Source organism: Mya arenaria, chromosome 11 (genome assembly GCF_026914265.1).
Source record: "Mya arenaria isolate MELC-2E11 chromosome 11, ASM2691426v1".
NCBI classification, from domain to species: Eukaryota; Metazoa; Mollusca; class Bivalvia; order Myida; family Myidae; genus Mya; species Mya arenaria.
Genome location: NC_069132.1, coordinates 1,054,344 through 1,076,111, shown reverse-complemented (window position 1 = coordinate 1,076,111; position 21,768 = coordinate 1,054,344). Strand labels below are relative to the sequence as shown.

Sequence of the window (21,768 nt, the reverse complement as noted above, 5' to 3'; positions counted from 1 at the left end):
TAAGTGAATTTTTTGCCAATTTTATGTATTATTTTGAACCTGTTGAACAATCACGCGTAATGACACGTATTTATCTTATATTTACTTTACTTTGTATTGTTCACTTAAAAGGCTTTGCTGAAGACATGTTTTGTCATCATTTTGTGTCCGGCATTTGAACTTTCATATTTATTTGTTTTTTTTATCATACCACCTTGTACAATGAATCTGCTTGTATTTATTTTGCTATAACCACCACAACAGCTATTCATTTAATGGACATTCATGTGCAGAACTTTGTTTGTCTAAAACACACAAATGTTCAGACAGAGTATCGCATGCAGGACCCGACTCCTTAGTAAAAGGATAATATAAAGTCATTTTTACCAAACGTATTTTTTTCCAGTTGACAGTTGTTTGTCTTTGCATAAGTTCATTATCGTGCATACTGTGACATGAGCAAAATTTATTTTTTATAACCATGGGCAATGTGACAAACCCAGAACTTAGCATCCTCCATCTAAGGTCAATTTCTGTGATAGAAAGATTTTCGTTGTTGGATTTTAGGGCATAACTGTACGACTACTGAAAGCTCATCAGCTTTTGATCTTATTCATTCAAACTTTATACAATTGTTTGGTATTGACCATGACCTGATCATGTGCAGACCCAAGTCCCTGATTTCAAAATCTAGATAAATGTAAAGAAATTATGAAACTTGGCCAGACCATAGCTAACTACAGCTATATTCTTCACGTATTTCCCCCCTTTCCAGTCATACGTGAGTATCCGATTATAACGAATGATATTTCTTACTGTTAGACCGTTTTGTGTCTTGGAATTGTATCATATCAGAATTTATCTGTCACTTATTTAACTATTTGGTTTAACTTCTCCATGCATTTATAAGCTTGCATATGCTGTCTAAATAATTACATGGTTTCATATTGCAAGTTTTCATCAGTCAAAACAGTTTATTTTCCAAAAAACATTTCTTAAAATGTCTCCTGGTGCAATGTTATAATTCATGTCATATTAAGTTAGATATTTCAAAATCTAATATTTCAAAATCTAATTATGATGACAAATATGGTGAGTTTTCTAATGTGCATCTGATATGTTAAAAGCATCTTGTCAAATTTTGCCCATAATTTGTCTAACGCTTCAAATTATTTATTTTATATTATTTTATAATGCATAGCAGACATTTTGTTTTGAGCCCCTCTTAATGGATGAAAGTGGCAAGCTTTGAAGCTTTGTTTTTTGCTTATTTATTTGCTGCAAAAACATCACTTTGTTGCATTTATGTTCACTTCAATTTGACATCTACATTGCTTTGAACATATATAACTATACAACTTTATTCTTGTTTATTTTATTTAATCAACATGTCCGTTACGTAATCAACATCTCACTTAAGATAGAACTTGTTAACATATTGAACTTTAAAGCATACCATTAGTACACTTGAGTTTAATTAAATCATCTTTATTTTAAGTGCTATACAAAGTGCTTCCTCTTTTTATACAAACAAAACTGATGTGAAAATTATCTCTTCGCTGTGATCTAACTGGGGCTTGTTGCATAGTTATTTTTTAGTTAAGATTAAATGTTCAATAAACTAAATCTTTTATATTTTAAGCAGACCACAAATAAACTAAAGTTAAGTCTTTTAATACTTTATTATCATGAATGTCATTTCATACTACAGAAAGTTACGTAAAAGCTTCTCTTCCCTAAGAATTTGACTATAAAAGGTCAGGCAGTTGACATGTGCACCCCCCCCCCCCCCGCCCCAACCACTCTATCTGCTTCTTTAATATAGGTGTGGGGGCACATGTCAACTGCCTGACCTTTTGAACATGTTCGTCAGTCAGTCTGTAGACCAAACATCCGATAAATAACTAACGCGAGGTTTGTCCTCAATCTTTGTAGGTAGGTTACCCATGACCAATATTGATTTTGTGGTCACGGTCACGTTTAACGCCACTTGTAAAAACACCCTGAAAGAACAGTGTGTGTATACACCACGTGATAAATTGCGTCATAAATGCTACGTCGGAAGGCAATATTTTGCTTCGATTGAAGACTTAAAACAATGATACGGTGATAACTTCTCATTTTCTTTAACATTTTAAATGAAACATAGCACAGTCTATGCAGCTTACGGAGCCCCGCCTTCGGTCTTTTACCAAATTTTGATTGACAGTTTAGTTTCTTATAACACTTCGACAAACCTTTTCACGATACGGCCGTCTGACGGAGCACTGTCAAAACATTGTTTGGGAAACAGGTTTGTCGAAGTGTTCGATGAAACTAATCACCTTATCAAACTCCGGTTATAAAACAAAGGTGGGTCTATTAAAGCTGAAATGACTGGCCTTTCTTCATTTAAAATGGTGAAGTAAGCGAAAAGTTATCTTTAATTTAAGTCTTTATTTTAAGAAAAATATTGCCTTCCGACGTATAGTAGCATATATGACGTAATTTATCACGTGGTATACACACACTGAAGAACGCTGGGCCTAACTGACCTCAAGAGCGGTTGGTCCTGACAAGTATACGACCACCTATCGCTATCAGTGTTAGATAATTTGCTACAGTTAAGTAATTCGATCTGCTGTTGGGTGAAGGTACCAGTAGTTAATATTGAATTAAAAATTAAATTTGCGCGAAAACGACATAATGTCGTATTATATAGTATAGTCGAAAGCATACTTTACCAACAATCAAAAGACCTGGACAAGACTCCCGGCTGCGGGAGACGGACGTTTCATGTTCCACAACTGATTTTAGTATTTGTAATTTTGTAACTCTAATTGCTCACAAATGTCTGATGATATTCATACAGAAAGTGACAAATTTGGCAAGCCAGTAGAGCACAGGCCTCTTGTTTAAGAAAAAATAGTTCTTGTGATTACCTTTCCTGCATGCAAAACGTTAAAACCGTTCAAGACATTTGCATGAAACCTTAAACACATGTTTCTAGTTAAACACATGTGTATCAAGATTCATAACAGGCCCCAATATCACAAAAATACTTAAGTCAACTTTATACTCAACCCCTTTTTACCACATAACGTCAGAATTAATTAATAGTCTTACAAGCTTTTGCATTATTTAAATGCACATTTTGTCATAGAATAAGTGGATGAAAAAATTGGTAAAGATGTCAAGATGTTAGGGTTTTTTTTAACTATCGATCAAATGTTTTTATCAACGTCTTCTATGAGAAATAATATTTTTACAAAGGGTATAATTATGTACGATTTTTTATGTTTTGTGGTAAAATGAGTTGAGATTTAGTTGATATTGATAATGAGATTTGACTTGATTTTGGACATCATATTTGACAAGCTTTGCCTCTTGGTCGACTGGAACAGACAGGCGAACGAGGGCACCCGATTGGCTTGAGAAGGGAAGCGGAAACCGTGGGAACAAGTTGTTAATTGTCATGCCAAATTTCGTGCTATTAACGTACCATTGTTCATTGTCAGACTTAATATCACACTGTCATGTGGTGGATGGTGGTCTTTAGTATCGGAGAAAGTTTGAGATCGGAAACGACGGAAACAAGTTTAATCGTAATATTATACAATGTGTGAATTGGACGTAAAGGGTGTGTTGTTGCCATTGTCAAGTTTCGTGCTTTTATTTCATGTTATAACATTTTTCATTGTCAGACTTGATATCACACTGCAGTCGTGCACAAAATCGATAAGAACATATTTGGTTGGGGAACTGAAATATCTGTAAAACCGCCACTTACTCGGTGAAATCCAATAATCGTGAAGACAATTGCAGTGCAGTGAAATAGCCTTCACCATGGCCCTGGAAGTTTGTCAGGATTCAACCAACGAATACTAGTTTGTCATGAACACTTTAATCATTTAATCAAGAAAGAACATTAAATGGACTCGAGGAATGCCTATATGATATGATCGCCTGTTTGAAATTACTGCATCAAAAAGTAGCCGGGACCTAGACTGCTATGGATCAAACGCCCGTTGAGTGTTCGGAAACATTTCCGGATTGTCGCAAAACGGAAGTTGATGTGAAGGAGGAGACGGACGCGCTCCGGGATTGGATAATCCAGCAACCGGAAATACCAAACTTTATTGGTAAGAAACGCGCTTGAATGCAAATGCATATGAGCCACGTGTTGTATTCATGTGCCATGATTTTTTAACATTATATATTTTCAATGTGACCGATACTAATGTTATGTTTTTGCTACTTTAAAGTAATTAATTCACAATGATTTTATCATTTGATTAGCAACAAGCACATATTAGTTTCATTTATTTTATTGAAATGATGTTAATGCAAATAAATAATGAATTCATTGTATTATATAACCAAATATCGTTTTATTTTAATACCTACTAGTATAGAATTTGTTAATTATACGAATCGTTTCATGTAAAAATGCGAAAAAGACACAGGATGCGCATCGTTCCATATACTTTTCTGACAATTTTTCACTAAGTTCATAACCAGAGGCGTAGCTTGGCTGAAAACACTGTGTGTGCTGAGTTTTCGGGGACTCTGACGTTCGGGAGACATAACCTCTTCTGAGTTATATATTTCTTATAAATAAAGATGTCTTCATCATCATTCTTTTCTCGAGTTTTCTGATAAGAATGTATGACTCCGCCTACATTACCTATATGTAGCTACGCCCCTGATACCAACACATATTGTTTAAGGTCGGTTACAATTTGGCTGCAATATATTTGTGCTTTGTCTATTTGTGAGTCAGTTTCCGCTAAAGGATTTCAAAATAGCTGCATCTAGTGCACGTTGTGGCGACGATACATTGAGGTCAAGCAACTTGACAGATAGGCAAACAATATGAACAACTTAGGCAGGGTTTTAGCAAAACAGTTATGGGGGGTGGTGCTGTACCCCGTCCTTTTGGGAGCACCCTCTCCCTCATGGAGACCAGCATGTACACCCTGTCCTTTTGGGAGCACCTTCTCCCTCAAGTAGATCAGCATGTGTCCCCTCCTACCTTTAGAGAATTTAATGCTTCGATAATCAAAACATTCTTTGATCAAAACTTTAACTTTTATTTTAAACTCGTACAAACTTGAGATATTCGGCAGTTGAAACCAATTATAACTACGATTAGGAACAAAATTAATCTTATTTTTGTTTAAAAATTCATTAAGTTCAAATTCTTCACTGCCGACACAATGCGCCCTTTTCTACTTCAGCACCCTGTCCTTTAAAAAACCTGGCTAAAACCCTAATAGTGATACCAACCGTTGCGTGAGTTTACATTGTACATCACGCACATAATACATTCATTTGTATGCTAATCAGGAATTGCTTCGATTTTGAGATAACTTGGCTCAAAAACGTCATGATGATGTGGTTTCTGGATGAATGTTACAGTCGCGGCAGTGCAATGCCAAGATTATCTGTTATTTTAAATGTTTGTCAATAACTCACTGTACGCTTTTCATTATATATAACCGTATTTCATTATGCCAAAGAAATTATATGTTCCCATTTGTGCTTTCCATCTTACTCAAGTTTATCTTGGTTAGCATTCATCAGCACCATGCTTTATTTGAAAACCGACATAATTATTCACTTGTTTCGTAAGTGTCCTGACAACCGATGTAACGTGTTACGCCATGATAATTGGTTTTATCTTTTATCTCAGAATCTCGCGTTTTGGCGGCTTTCCTGAACGTGTGCAAATTCAACCAAACCAATACCCGAGAACGCCTTCGGCGGTACTGGGTAACACGGCGGGACGGTATTTTACAACACCTGAATGACCTTGACCCCGCGTCTCCAGTCGTCCTTGAAATCCTCAGGGGTCCACAGTAGGTTCATTTTTTTCTGGTTCCGAGTTAACTTTTGTTTGAATACTGAATGGGATATGTACATTAAAGAATATGCCACATTTATCACAGTTCGGGTGATGGCAGGAGTAATACAGATTGCCAACTGAATCAACGACCAATAACATAGTGACCCCATTTATATAACAAACCGATGAGGCGCAACCATGTTCGAGGTAATTGTTGTTGGTCTATTGATGATTTGTATTGAGTCACCTATGACCATCCTTAATCAAAAACAAAATCATTGGTCATTATGAAAACATGTTCTTATAATTCATACAGCATAGATATTAATATAGCAACACAAAAACGTGTATTTCAGTGCAGTGTACGTGCCGCTGCCAGGCCGCGACAAGGAGGGGCGGCGGGTGATTTTGGCTCGCTGGAGTAAGCAGATAATTATATCATTTCACCATAGGGACATAGGGATAGTTAAAATTACATTTGGTTTTCATTATAAAGCAAATCACCTTCTCTGACTTCCACCTATGCCGTTATCCTGCTATCGTATTCTTGGTATCCTATATGTGTAATAATTAATTACGGATATACAATTACGCTTGCCAAGTTGGTTTCAGTGTGTTAAAAGGTTTAATTAATACGACGATAATAACTTAATATTTCTAATGGAATCACGCAAACATAATCACCTGCTGCACGTTATACGGACTAATTACCAATACCTTGATGTATTCTGATCTAATGAATTTATACTCTCAGATTTACACCGCTGGAAAGTGCCAGCCAAAATGGCCATATATCATATGTACATGTACACTATTACTGTAGATGTATTGTGGCGCTCCAGACATGGTCTTTCTTTATCAAAACCAAATACATCTACATGTAAAGTGTTTTTTTTTTTTTGTTTTTTTTTTTACAGATGAGCTTGACGTCAGCGGAGTGTCTTACACGTTTGAAGAATGGTTCCGCGCAATCAGCGTCGTGTTTGACGTCGTCAGCTTCATGGATGAAACCTCATACCGCAATGGCATCACGATCCTCATGGACGCCAAGGGCGTGCGGCTCGCGCACCTGCTCTTTTTCGGTTACACCAACAGTTGCAAGCAGGTCGCAATGATGCAGGTCAGATCAAACGTTTACACACACTCGTTAAAACTTTCTAGAAAGTTTCCGGATCCCTTAGACATTTTTTTCAGTGGATTCTGTCAACATATGTAGCATCTGTACTTAGAGACATATCCGAACTGACAAAGACAGTGTTAGAAAGAAGAAGATGACTTAATGCCGAATAAGTACTAAAAACGAATATTGTATTGTGTTCTTTTGCCTTTATTCCCTCCAGAAAGGCTACCCGATCCGGATCAGGCAGGTGCATTACATTAACAACAGCCGGGTGATCGACATCTTCCTCCGCATCGTCAAGAAGGTCCTGTCCCAGAAGCTCGCAAACAGGGTATGCAAACACCGCCCCAACCACATCACCGTGATCACCATAACCACATCACCGTGATCACCATAACCACACCACCATAACCACATCACCATAACCACATCACCGTGATCACCATAACCACACCACCATAACCACATCACCGTGATCACCATAACCACACCACCATAACCACATCACCGTGATCACCATAACCACATCACCGTGATCACCATAACCACATCACCGTGATCACCATAACCACATCACCATGATCACCATAACCACATCACCACGATCACCATAACCACATCACCGTGATCACCATAACCACATCACCGTGATCACCATAACCACATCACCGTGATCACCATAATCACATCACCGTGATCACCATAACCACACCACCGTGATCACCATAACCACATCACCGTGATCACCATAACCACATCACCGTGATCACCATAACCACATCACCGTGATCACCATAACCACATCACCGTGATCACCATAACCACATCACCGTGATCACCATAACCACATCACCGTGATCACCATAACCACATCACCGTGATCACCATAACCACATCACCATGATCACCATAACCACATCACCATGATCCCATAACCACATCACCGTGATCACCATAACCACATCACCGTGATCACCATAACCACATCACCGTGATCACCATAACCACATCACCGTGATCACCATAACCACATCACCATAACCACATCACCGTGATCACCATAACCACATCACCGTGATCATCATAACCACATCACCATAACCACATCACCGTGATCACCATAACCACATCACCGTGATCACCATAACCACATCACCGTGATCACCATAACCCAGCCGACTCCGGCCTATCCCATTCAAACACTTTATTTATACATTTAGTCTAGTTACTTGGCCAATATAAATCTTGCTAAAGAAAGAACAGTTGTTGAACAAAATACTCGACTATGTATAATTGTTTAATTCCTTTTCATTTCCAAACATCTGCGTTGTTTTCTCCTTGCAAACACCATTAACAAGACTGGGTATCGTCTCTGTTAGGGCTTCTGTGACCCAAACTTATTCATCATTATTTTTATAGTAGGAAATATCATTGGCTCAGTGACATGAATCATATGAACTTGTTTAATACTTTTTAGATCGCATTGCACGGGACTAAGTACGAGAAACTGTTCCAGCACGTGGATGTCACGTGTCTCCCTGACAACTACATCCCGGCGTCCGCGGATAGCGATGGGACGGGAGTGGGGTCTATCCATGATATCAAGGGTACATTCCTCTTTAAGTTCCACTTTTAGCCCGACCGTTTTGGCATACTTAATAAAAATATAATAAAGGCCAGAGAAAAGAGGAAGAATATGGTGCACATTATTTAGCACTGCCAAACTTGTAAAATAAAAAAGGAAGATTATGCCATCGTTAAAAGAATATTGATTCGGTCATTTCGAATGACTTAATTTGGGAACTATGTTATTTATTTTGCTACCATCAAGTCATGCCGTGTATAACGTTAACAATTCACCAGTTTGTGTACTTCTGTTAAAGAGCGTTTTGTCCACGATGAGCTGCTGGCCCCACGGACGCTGACCTTCCTACGTGAGCTATACAGCGCGAGGGCCGGACAGGATGAACCCTGTCCTCGGAACTCGGGACTAAAACTGGAGGAAAAGCCAGCTCCGCGGGATGGAGTGTTATTGCCGGGGGAAGAGACCCCGGCGAAACCGGTGTATGATGAGTGTGACTTTGACTAGGAGGCAGATGACGGACAGGGCGGGAAATAGAGACAACTACGACAATCGTGTTCACGCCGACTGTGATTTATGTGTTCATGTGAACTGTGTTGTAATTTGGTTATTGAGTTATGTTTGATTCCTGTTTTTTATAATTAAAATATAATTATTCATGACTTGCTGTGTTATAAAACAGAACAGAAATACCACTCAATTTATAATACATCTACGAAATGTTACCAGCTTGTATAAATGGTCGATCACTGTTTTGGGTGTTTAAATGTGTAAGCAGTGGCTGAGTTTATTGACCATTCCAATATCCGGGCTCACTGTTCTTGGAGGCCAAACGTGTACCAGGCGGTCTCCCGGTACTGCTGGTCGGGCCTCAACACTGACTGGGGGAACTCCGGCTGAAACACGGAGAATACAAACAAGTCTAATCGTTGAAGCTGGATATGCGTGCTCCCTCGGGATGTGGGGATCTTGTTGTTTTTTTACTAATCGACACAATGATATAAACATATCATAATGAAACTTATACATACATTATATAAATATATATATATATATATACATGTAATTATGTATTTAAAATCATTGTTAACCCCCGGAGAAATATTAAACAATAATTGACCCACCGTTCAAAATACTTCTTCTAGGACAAGCATTATCGTGTTTTATATGTTCCAATCATAAACTAAATTCAGATATAAGCAGACATTAAAATGTGAAGCGTGTAGCCAGAATTCTTTTTTCTTTATGAATATTCATATTGGTACGTGCAAGGTTTAAATAAATTGATGTTTCGAGTGTCCCCAATGTGAAGAAATTGGAGCAAACCATCTTTTTAATTGGCACAGTGGGCAGAGAAGTCAAATGATAACCTGATTGTAAATTGCCGACTGCGATTGAAAAATAGATAAAGCATAAGTCCATCAAGAAGATAATGTTAAAAAAAATGTTGTATTCTGGGGCTGGGGGCTTTATTAACAATAAACTCAGCTGAATTTGAGTTGATATACTATTTATATTAGTAACAAGAGATATGCACCTGAGGCTATGCCCATGTTGCCAAGTCTGGAGTAAACAGACAATAGTCCTTGTTGCAAAACATTGATGTGGAAACAGTTCGTTTTTTTTGTACTCATGTACACATATACACATATCTTACAAAAAGAACACTATGTAAATCATTTAAAACATATTAACAATTGCCTTTCTCAGTCTCAGTTTAGGGTCAGATTGGTGTCCGTCCGTATATAGATACCTCAGGTACTAGATTAGCAGTATCAACAGTCATAAGTCTGTGTTGGAGTGTGTGTGTGTGTGGGGGGGGGGACTTTTGCCATTACTCAGGACACAATTCGGTACAGAATATCTAAACAGTCACCACAATGTTGAAGCGGTCTAAGAAACTCACCATTTTGACGGAGTTAGGGTAGCCCATCGGCATGAACTCAATGGCGGCGTAGCGCGGGTACCTGGCGCCTGCCTTACATGGGGCGTCCCCGACAATTTGGGGCATAAAGTGGTTACTGTACGCGAACACTGTACTGTTGGTAGAGGCGACCTCTAGGTACCGACCGCTGCCCGGATGATCCACCCTGCAGTTAAAAGTGACACGAAGGGATTATGCTAAAAGCTAGTTGCTTTCAAATGTATGATCAATCAAAATTTGACAAGTTGTGCGACGTACTATTTCGACACTGCTCCCTTTTCATTACACTTTACTATCTACTAAGAGGTAGAGAGAGGTCTAGAAGTATGTGTATCCATCATAGGTAAGGGCCAAAAGAAATTAGTATAAACTAACCTTGCCATGCGTTTTCGCTCTCCTCGGCGGTCGAAGACAAAGGCGTGATGGAAGGCACAACCACCGCTCAACGTTTCTAATACCTCACCGGCCAGGTCGCGACCGGACCGGAAGTCCATCACCGGATCCTCATCCACCGATATCAGCTTACCTGGGGCAGGAAATGGATTTCGGGTTAAAGGGGACGTAACTTTTAGTTTATGAAAAGGTAATGTGTACCCTGCCCCCTCCCCTTTTAATGATATGCAATTTATCTTTGGCAAGGAATGAAGAATGACCACTTTTCGAGAATGCAATTTGGTGAACCTTTATAATACCTGTTGGAAGAAAGTCGTCGCCAATGTCCAGGAATTTGTCGCTGTAGACGGTGACTTTGTGATCTTTTATGGCCCCTTTGTCCTGAAAAACAAACACAATGAAACTTTTTAATGAATGTCAGACTGGTCAATTAAAGCGGCACTCAGTTATACCGATTTTACAATGTTTTTATTTTTTGTATTGGAAAGAGCAAATTTTTGCGTAAATATCTGCAAACCAATGATAAAAGATTGCTGACAAAAGATCAGTCGCAGATTTTCATGTTTCCAAAACACCAATTTTTGATCTTGAATATAAAAATCTGCGATCTAATTTTTTGTCAGCAGTCTTATATAACTGGTTTCCATGTATTTTCGCAAATTGGCTCGTTCCAAGACAAAAAAAACGTAAACAAAAGTTGTCAAAACGTTCAATCTGTGAGAGTGCAGCTTTAAATAAATGGATAATAATTACGATTGACACATGATACAAGCTACACGTTACATCAACCCCACCCCCATGTGTACGCACGTGTCCGGCAAGATTGACCATGAAGTGACTGCCCATGTCCACCACAGTGGTCTTTGTGGTTGTGGCACTGTAATCCATAGTAAGGGTGTTGTCCTCACCCAACGTGAACGTTACATGGGTGGTCACCTCCCCTGGGAACCCTTCGCTGCCGTCAGCGTCGACGTACGTTAACGTCAGCGTATCGCCCTCGATCTTGTAGTCCCATACACGCTGGAGTAGGAAGGTGATAGTGTTGTACTGACATCGAAGCGTTGAACATACATGACAGATTCATGACACATGATTCGATTCTGATAATGAAGAAAAACATATTGTATTCTGTAATAAGTTCTCGTAACTAAGCTACTTATGTTGTATGTACTAGCAAAAAGGAACAGTACCTACTTCGAGATTTTGCTGAATAAAGTCGCGTGTTTCGATGATTGCATTATGTTAACCAACTATTTGGGAATACATGCAACGGTGTTAACGAGAGGCACTTCCTCAAAGATTTTGAATTTTTCACAGTTAAGTCATTTTTAAAATATCCAATACAAATGTAACAACGTATGCCGTATATTAAAGGCGCACAAATAAGGTTGATAAAAACCCCAGACAAAGCGTACCCTGCTGAAACCTACGAATCCCCCATGGACGATATGGCCGCCGAGCGGGTCGTTACGGGAGAGTTTGAACGTTTGTCCGTCAATCGTCATCTCGCCGTTCCCGATCCTGTTTGCAACCCTTCCACACAGCGCTCCAAAATAGTTGTTATTCTTCTCATAATCTGGTGGATGAATATTGATTAGGTTTGCTACGAAGTAATTCCGTACCGTTTTTGGTAAAATCAAGTCAAGTTTATCGTCTCACCCCTTTTTGAAGACTGGAGATACACGTCTGTAAATACCGGTTTGTCGGTCGGATAGTCTGTCTGTCGGTCTGTTTATGTCCACACAAAAAATGGGATGATGTAAGACCATAAACCTCCAATGGAATTTAGCCAGTAGCTGACGCCTATTGCATTTGGGGGTTTGGTCCAGTAGTAGGTTTTCATTGTCCGTGATTTTGATGTTGGAGTCAAGATAAAGTCACTAGTGTTTGTTGGTACACTATCGAGACAGGTTTGACCTTTGACAATGAAACTTTAGTAAGAGGTTGTCCTTGACCAGTAGTTGATGCTTAAGGCTTTGTGGTCCGTATGTCAAAGGTTAAAATATAAAGTTACTGCACAGTACCTTAAGAGCGGTGGACGACGAGTCAGGAGAGAGTTATCCCTGTCCAAATGCTGACCCCATTTTTTTGGTGTCACAACGTCAAAGTCAAGACCAACTCACGACCCGTTTGACATAGGACCTTGTAACTTGACGGGAACGTTGTTGCTTTGGAAACGAATTCGTCAAATATCAAGGCCACAGCGATTTTCAATGCATTCCTTCTTAAAAAACTGAATGCAGTCTAGCAAATGTTTCTGATAAAGTGGCGCTGACGGGGATGTTTTACAAACATTGGTTTTGTGTACGTAGCATTGAAATCGATTCTAATCTTTATAGAGCAAATAAATGAGCAGTAACGATAAGCGTTGTATGTTTGTTTATACAACGTTTGTATGTTCTGTTTGATGTTGTAAAATGATTCGGTATTCATTTAAGTATATTCACTGTAGCATCTTTTTTTTTACTATTTGGTAAATAAGTTAGAGTTATGTACGTACCTTTGACGTTATCGAAGCCAAGGTTGACGTCGACAACGTTGCCGTCTCTGTCCGGCAGCTTTATCTCGTAAATGACGCAACCAAAGTTCAGAACGCTGATGGTGACCTTGTTCTCATTCGTGAACGTAAATCTGTTTGGTAAAAGTTTTAAAGTACATGTTATTTGTGTTTCTGTAGTCGCTTGATTCCTTTTGCAGAGTGGAATGGTCTCGCTTTTTGGATAATTTGAAATTAAGGAATAATACCAATTTGGGGAGATATGGTAGTAGACTTGTCAGTCCGTCGGTCAGACGATAACTCATAAGATTGTGGATGGATTTAAACAACTGTTTAACAGCATAAGCCATTCGGAGATCCTCGGCCATTTTATCGAAAACAACCTCGGATGTATTTGGACGGTTTACATACTCAAAAAGTGGTACGTTTAAGTCCGCTGCAAGTAGATCGCGTATTAATTTTATTTAGCAGTTAAACTTTGTGACATTACTCTTGGGATTCTTAATTATGTTTGCAATAATACAATTCAATGGCAATCAATTTAAACTTAGATCAATAAATACAACTCTAAAACACTACTTTAATTAACGATATAATTCAAAATTTTACGAACTACTTCAACTGATGTACCTGCATACATCCGAGGTTGTTTTTGAAAAAAATGGCCGAGGAGTTCCGAATGAGCATAAGCAAAACGCAAGCTCGTTTTGGGCTACGCTCCACTATATTTTTTATAACATTATGGCCCCTTTCCATCTAAGAATTTGCCAAAACTACGTTGTCCGGACAAGAACTCATGACAAGGTCGACGGATTTAAATTAGTATTGTTATCTACGCTTTACACCATGAAAAACAGGTCAAATTTGACTACAAACCATCAGTTATTGACGGAGTTATGTTTCCTTTTCAACTTAGAATTTGCCAAAAAAACGTTGTCCCGGACCCTGAATACCCGTGAGAGGATTGGCGGATTAATATGAGTTTTGATATAATAGTTGTTTAACACCATAAACAAAAGGCAAAGTTCGCCTTTGGTTTCGATCAACTAGTTTTTACAGAGTTATGATCCCTTTTCAACTTTAAATTTTGATAAACTTCGGTGTCCGGACAATATCTCATGACAAGGTCTACGGATTTAAATTAGTATTGGGACCCTCGTTTAACACATTTGGTCAAACAAAATAACTTCGACGTCTTTATGTAAAGAAATGATATGACAACAACTTACACAGAGTGTGTGTATACCACGTGATAAATTACGTTATAAATGCTACGTCGGAAGGCAACTTTTTGCTTCGAATGAAAACTTAAAACAAAGATAACTTCACTATTTCTTCAGCATTTGGAATGAAACATAGCGCAGTCTACGCCGCTTATTGAGCACCGCCTTTGGTCGTTTACCAGAGTTTGATTGAAAGTTTAGTTTCATAAAACACTTCGACAAACCTTTTCACAATACGGCCGTCTGACGGAGCAGTGTCAAAACATTTATTGGAAGCAGGTTCGGCGAAGTGTTTTATAAAACTAATCACCTTATCAAACTACGGTAATAAAACAAAGGTGGGGCTCTTTAGGCAGCATAGACTGCCCTTTGTTTTATTTCAAATGGTGTAGTAAAAGAAAAGTTATCGTTGATTCAAGTCTAAATTTTAAGCTAAATGTAGCCTTCCGACGTAGCATTTATTACGTAATTTATCACGTGGTATACACACACTGTTAAATTAATATTAAATAAATACCCATAGTTAATGGAGCTACCTTTTAAACATCCGGAGCATTACAGTGCCACGGGTTACAATTCCAAGTACATGATCTAATTGTTAGGTACGTTTATGAATGCACACAGCCAATATATGAATGAAATGGAAGCATTATGAGATGTAAGCAATGGGGGTAGTAATTCATTTTGACAATTAATCACTGAAAACTAAAATAGTTTTTTTTTTGTACATAGACACCACAAATCATTTTAATATGGTTCAGTAGTGGCATGCAGTCTTAACAAGACTTAGTTCAAAGTTATTTATGGTTTCAAGACACACCAGCATTTGGTGCGCTTCCGTTTACAATCAAAATGTTTTATTTGCTTAATATTTAGGCAGCGCTCTTTACATACATCATTAAATGGGACACCCGATAGCCCAGTGGTTGAACGTTCGTTTTGGGTGTTGAAGGTCAGGGTTCAAAACCCAGCCGCGTTTAACCGAAAGACGTTAAAACATAGTCCCGTAGATCGGTGCTTTACACCGAGCACGTTAAAGAACCAAAAGTTATCTTCACAACAGCTATGTTTCTTCAAGTCTTCTTAAATCTAGGTCGAAAGTGATGGTTGTATAAATCCATAGCGAGCGTTCTACCTGTTTTAATAACGGTACCAATAGGTTGAATAGTTTTACCTTTAATCACAAAAATCCAATGTATAATAAAAAGCAACAGCAGAAGAGCGTATTACCTGTGCGAACTGTTGGTCATCAAGAGAAATTATCACCCATCGAAAGAAGAAAATGTTGCAAAAACATCTTGTTATAATAAACTTACCACGTTTACAGGTTGCATTGATTAAGGGAATTGGCTGCTAGAATTATAAAACAACATGCGTTTGTGCTGTAAAGGCAACCTGTAACTATATGCATCGTGGTTTCGGCATTCAGCACTGACTTATATTTTCCCAACAAAAGTCGCTGTAAAAGAACAATATCATAGCTGATGTTTTAACCATGCATTATAAATTACATTTCTTGAACCGATTCATGCTGAGAAATGTCTTACAGAACAGACAGGTATATCAAATTTACTTGTAAACGTCTTCGCCTGTCGACGTCTTTCCGAATAATTCTTGTTTTAACGGCATCTTTCACCTCACGTTCCCCTCATCAGTCAACTTGGATGTACACCCTGAGTTTATTTTCATTATCTAGATATACATGATTTTATCGTATGTCTATCATAAACATTCGGTATCTGTCTGAACTCACGATAAACAAGCATATTCAGCGGGATATAACCGAGGTCATGTGTTCTCTCACACCAGCCGCCCCAGACATCCCCCATCACAAGAGACCAGCCCAGATCAAACGCCCGTTCCCTTTCGCCCTACAGACAACCCTTACCATAAATACGTCACTGTATTGATTTATGTTATATTTCTTATATGCTGAATTTAACATTTAAGAACGAGTTCAAACCAATGGGCGTTTATTTGAAAATTGATAGATACACATAAAGTCTCGACGTTATATGGTGACCTTAGTCCAGAAGTGTTCAACTCCTGTGCAATCATGGAACGCACCGTTACTTTAACTAAGTACTACGGTAATTAAAATCTGGGACAGCAGTAGTGGTTTCATTGCAGTGAAAATAACAGCAGAGTAAATAACATGATAGCTCACCGAAAATAACAATAACCTTCCCCTCTCCCATATCTTATCACTTCACGCCATTTCCCTCTCCAAATGCACATAAACTGACGCCTTACGACCCCCCCCCCCCTCTTCCAAATCACACAACCTTACGCCATTCGCCCCTTCCCCTCTCCCATATCACACAACCTCACGCCTTTCGCCCCCCTCTCCCATATCACGCAACCTCACGCCATTAGCCCCTTCCCCTCTCCCAAATCACACAACATCACGCCAATCGCCCCTCCCCCTCTCCCAAATCACACAACCTCACGCCATTCGCCCCTTCCCCTCTCCCAAATCACACAACCTCACGCCTTTCGTCCCCCTCTCCCATAGCACATCACCTAACGCCTTTCGCCCCCCTCTCCCATGGCACATCACGTCACACCTTACCCCTCTCCCATATCACATCACTTCACGTCTTTCGCCCCTCTCTCCCATATCACATCATCTCAAGCCTTTCAACCCCTCTCCCATAACGCCATTCGCCCCATCCCCCTCTCCCATATCACATCACCTCACGCCATTCGCCCCTTCCCCTCTCCCATATAACATCTCCTCACGCCATTTTCCCCTTCCCCTCTCCCATATCACACAACCTCACGCCTTTCGTCCCCCTCTCCCATAGCACATCATCTCACGCCTTTCGCCCCCCTCTCCCATGGCACATAACGTCACACCTTGCCCCTCTCCCATATCACATCACTTCACGTCTTTCGCCCCTCTCTCCCATATCACATCATCTCAAGCTTTTCAACCCCTCTCCCATAACGCCATTCGCCCCTTCCCCCTCTCCCATATCACATCACCTCACGCCATTCGCCCCTTCCCCTCTCCCATATCACATCTCCTCACGCCATTTGCCCCTTCCCCTCTCCCATATCACACAACCTCACGCCTTTCGTCCCCCTCTCCTATATCACACAACCTCACGCCTTTCGTCCCCCTCTCCCATATCACATCACCTCACGCCTTTCGCCCCCCCCCTCCCATGGCACATCACGTCACACCTTTCGCCCTTACCCCTCTCCCATATCACATCACTTCACGTCTTTCGCCCCTCTCTCCCATATCATATCATCTCAAGCCTTTCAACCCCTCTCCCATATCACACAACATCACGCCAATCGCCCCTCCCCCTCTCCCAAATCACACAACCTCACGCCATTCGCCCCTTCCCCTCTCCCAAATCACACAACCTCACGCCTTTCGTCCCCCTCTCCCATAGCACATCACCTAACGCCTTTCGCCCCCCTCTCCCATGGCACATCACCTAACGCCTTTCGCCCCCCTCTCCCATGGCACATCACGTCACACCTTACCCCTCTCCCATATCACATCACTTCACGTCTTTCGCCCCTCTCTCCCATATCACATCATCTCAAGCCTTTCAACCCCTCTCCCATAACGCCATTCGCCCCTTCCCCTCTCCCATAAAACATCTCCTCACGCCATTTGCCCCTTCCCCTCTCCCATATCACACAACCTCACGCCTTTCGTCCCCCTCTCCCATAGCACATCATCTCACGCCTTTCGCCCCCCTCTCCCATATCACATGATCTCAAGCTTTTCAACCCCTCTCCCATAACGCCATTCGCCCCTTCCCCCTCTCCCATATCACATCACCTCACGCCATTCGCCCCTTCCCCTCTCCCATATCACATCTCCTCACGCCATTTGCCCCTTCCCCTCTCCCATATCACACAACCTCACGCCTTTCGTCCCCCTCTCCTATATCACACAACCTCACGCCTTTCGTCCCTCTCTCCCATATCACATCACCTCACGCCTTTCGCCCCCCCCCCCCCTCTCCCATGGCACATCATCTCACGCCTTTCGCCCCCCTCTCCCATATCACATGATCTCAAGCTTTTCAACCCCTCTCCCATAACGCCATTCGCCCCTTCCCCCTCTCCCATATCACATCACCTCACGCCATTCGCCCCTTCCCCTCTCCCATATCACATCTCCTCACGCCATTTGCCCCTTCCCCTCTCCCATATCACACAACCTCACGCCTTTCGTCCCCCTCTCCTATATCACACAACCTCACGCCTTTCGTCCCCCTCTCCCATAGCACATCACCTCACGCCTTTCGCCCCCCTCTCCCATGGCACATCACGTCACACCTTTCGCCCTTACCCCTCTCCCATATCGCATCACTTCACGTCATTCGCCCCTCTCTCCCATATCATATCATCTCAAGCCTTTCAACCCCTCTCCCATAACGCCATTCGCCCCTTCCCCCTCTCCCATATCACATCACCTCACGCCATTCGCCCCTTCCCCTCTCCCATATCACATCTCCTCACGCCATTTGCCCCCTTCCCCTCTCCCATATCACATCACCTCACACCATTTGCTCCTTCCCCTCTTCCATATCACATCTCGTCACGCCATTCGCCCCTTCCCCTTTCCCATATCACATCTCCTCACGCCATTTGCCCCTTCCCCTCTCCCATATCACATCACCTCACGCCATTTGCCCCTTCCCCTCTTCCATATCACATCTCCTCACGCCATTCGCCCCTTCCGCTCTCCCATATCACATCCCGTCATGCCATTTGCCCCTTCCCCTCTTCCATATCACATCTCCTCACGCCATTCGCCCATTCCCCTCTCCAGTATCACATCACCTCACGCCATTTGCTCTTTCCCCTCTTCCATATCACATCACCCCACGCCATTTGCCCCTTCCCCTCTTCCATATCACATCTCGTCACGCCATTCACCCCTTCCCCATTCCCATATCACATCTCCTCACGTCATTTGCCCCTTCCCCTCTTCCATATCACATCTCGTCACGCCATTCGCCCCTTCCCCTCTCCCATATCACATCACCTCACGTTATTTGCCCCTTCCCCTCTCCCATATCACATCTTGTCACGCCATTCGCCCCTTCCCCTCTCCCATATCACATCACCTCACGCCATTTGCTCCTTCCCCTCTTCCATATCACATCTCGTCACGCCATTCGCCCCTTCCCCTCTCCCATATCACATTTCCTCACGCCATTTGCCCCTTCCCCTCTCCCATATCACATCACCTCACGCCATTTGCCCCTTCCCCTCTTCCATATCACATCTCCTCACGCCATTCGCCCCTTCCCCTCTCCCATACCACATCACCTCACGCCATTTGCCCCTTCCCCTCTTCCATATCACATCTACTCACGCCATTTGCCCCTTCCCCTCTCCCACATCACATCACCTCACGCCATTTGCCCCCTCCCCTCTTCCATATCACATCTCCTCACGCCATTCGCCCCTTCCCCTCTCCCATATAACATCACCTCACGTCATTTGCCCCTTCCCCTCTTCCATATCACATCTCCTCACGCCATTCGCCCCTTCCCCTCTCCCACATCACATCACCTCACGCCATTTGCCCATTCCCCTCTTCCATATCACATCACCTCAAGTCATTTGCCCTTTCCCCTCTTCCACATCACATCACCTCACGCCATTTGCCCCTTCCCCTCTTCCATATCACATCACCTCACGTCATTTGCCCCTTCCCTTCTTCCATATCACATCTCCTCACGCCATTCGCCCCTTCCGCTCTCCCATATCACATCCCGTCATGCCATTTGCCCCTTCCCCTCTTCCATATCACATCTCCTCACGCCATTCACCCCTTCCCTTCTCCAGTATCACATCACCTCACGCCATTTGCTCCTTCCCCTCTTCCATATCACATCACCTCACGCCATTTGCTCCTTCCCCTCTTCCATATCACATCTCGTCATTCCATTCGCCCCTTCCTGTCTCTCATATCACATCTCCTCACGCCATTTGCCCCTTTCCCTCTTCCATATCACATCTCGTCACGCCATTCGCCCCTTTCCCTCTCCCATATCACATCACCTCACGCCATTTGCCCCTTCCCCTCTCCCATATCACATCTTGTTACGCCATTCGCCCCTTCCCCATTCCCATATCACATCACCTCACGCCATTTGCTCCTTCCCCTCTTCCATATCACATCTCGTCACGCCATTCGCCCCTTCCCCTCTCCCATATCACATCTCCTCACGCCATTTGCCCCTTCCCCTCTCCCATATCACATCACCTCACGCCATTTGCCCCTTCCCCTCTTCCATATCACATCCCGTCACGCCATTCGCCCCTCCCCCTGTCCCATATCACATCTCCTCAAGCCATTTGCCCCTTCCCCTCTTCCATATCACATCTCGTCACGCCATTCGCCCCTTCCCCTCTCCCATATCACATCACCTCACGCCATTTGCCCATTCACCTCTCCCATTTCACATCTTGTCACGCCATTCGCCCCTTCCCCTCTCCCATATCACATCACCTCACGCCATTTGCTCCTTCCCCTCTTCCATATCACATCTCGTCACGCCATTCGCCCCTTCCCCTCTCCCATATCACATCTCCTCACGCCATTTGCCCCTTCCCCTCTCCCATATCACATCACCTCACGCCATTTGCCCCTTCCCCTCTCCCATATCACATCACCTCACGCCATTTGCCCCTTCCCCTCTCCCATATCACATCTCCTCACGCCATTTGCCCCTTCCCTTCTCCCATATCACATCACCTCACGCCATTCGCCCCTTCCCCTCTCCCATATCACATCTCCTCACGCCATTTGCCCCTTCCCCTCTCCCATATCACATCACCTCACGCCATTTGCCCCTTCCCCTCTTCCATATCACATCTCGTCACGCCATTCGCCCCTTCCCCTCTCCCATATCACATATCCTCACGCCATTTGCCCCTTTCTCTCACATATCATATCACCGGTACTGCCCACTACATATTGACGTACCAGCCGGAATTTACTGCAGCAGTCCGTTTGTTACTAATATTTTTTAACAATACCAGTACTTGAGTATATACATAATATGCATTCTTATTCATCACAGAATCTGTAGTACGCAAAGCATTATCGCTCGATCTGGTGTACGAGAAAGAGATCTGGCTGATGCAAGCCGATAGGAAAACTTTTACATACAATTTGTAGCAAGTGCATGCTGTATTTGTAGCAAGTGCATGCTGTATATGCAGAAATATAACGC

At 42.1% G+C, this 21,768-nt stretch overlaps 3 protein-coding genes across 4 annotated transcripts; 2 read left to right on the top strand and 1 right to left on the bottom strand.

Annotated features, from left to right (window-relative positions):
- The first annotated feature begins 3,561 nt into the window (after nucleotides 1–3,561).
- On the top strand, nucleotides 3,562–9,115 carry LOC128209556 (alpha-tocopherol transfer protein-like). Its single transcript, XM_052913632.1, has 7 exons — nucleotides 3,562–4,100; nucleotides 5,654–5,819; nucleotides 6,163–6,227; nucleotides 6,724–6,926; nucleotides 7,147–7,257; nucleotides 8,404–8,533; nucleotides 8,810–9,115. Exons 1-7 carry the CDS (start codon nucleotides 3,971–3,973, stop codon nucleotides 9,013–9,015), a joined length of 1,011 nt encoding a protein of 336 aa, XP_052769592.1. The 5' UTR covers nucleotides 3,562–3,970; the 3' UTR covers nucleotides 9,016–9,115.
- On the bottom strand, nucleotides 8,790–21,532 carry LOC128209555 (galactose mutarotase-like). 2 transcript variants are annotated; one of them, XM_052913630.1, is made up of 9 exons: nucleotides 21,519–21,532; nucleotides 16,119–16,218; nucleotides 13,326–13,456; nucleotides 12,241–12,401; nucleotides 11,636–11,845; nucleotides 11,125–11,206; nucleotides 10,808–10,958; nucleotides 10,415–10,598; nucleotides 8,790–9,404 (listed from the first exon to the last, which is right to left on the bottom strand). In XM_052913630.1, the coding sequence occupies exons 2-9, from the start codon at nucleotides 16,172–16,174 to the stop codon at nucleotides 9,321–9,323; spliced, it is 1,059 nt and encodes a 352-aa protein (XP_052769590.1). In that variant the 5' UTR covers nucleotides 16,175–16,218; nucleotides 21,519–21,532; the 3' UTR covers nucleotides 8,790–9,320. The 2 variants fall into 2 exon arrangements, with proteins under 2 accessions (XP_052769590.1, XP_052769591.1); XM_052913631.1 differs by lacking the exon at nucleotides 21,519–21,532 and having other exon boundaries at nucleotides 16,119–16,223.
- LOC128207759 (mucin-4-like) lies at nucleotides 16,602–21,713 on the top strand. Its single transcript, XM_052910885.1, has 3 exons — nucleotides 16,602–16,635; nucleotides 18,802–21,492; nucleotides 21,616–21,713. The coding sequence occupies exons 1-3, from the start codon at nucleotides 16,602–16,604 to the stop codon at nucleotides 21,711–21,713; spliced, it is 2,823 nt and encodes a 940-aa protein (XP_052766845.1).
- Nucleotides 21,714–21,768: the final 55 nt, after the last annotated feature.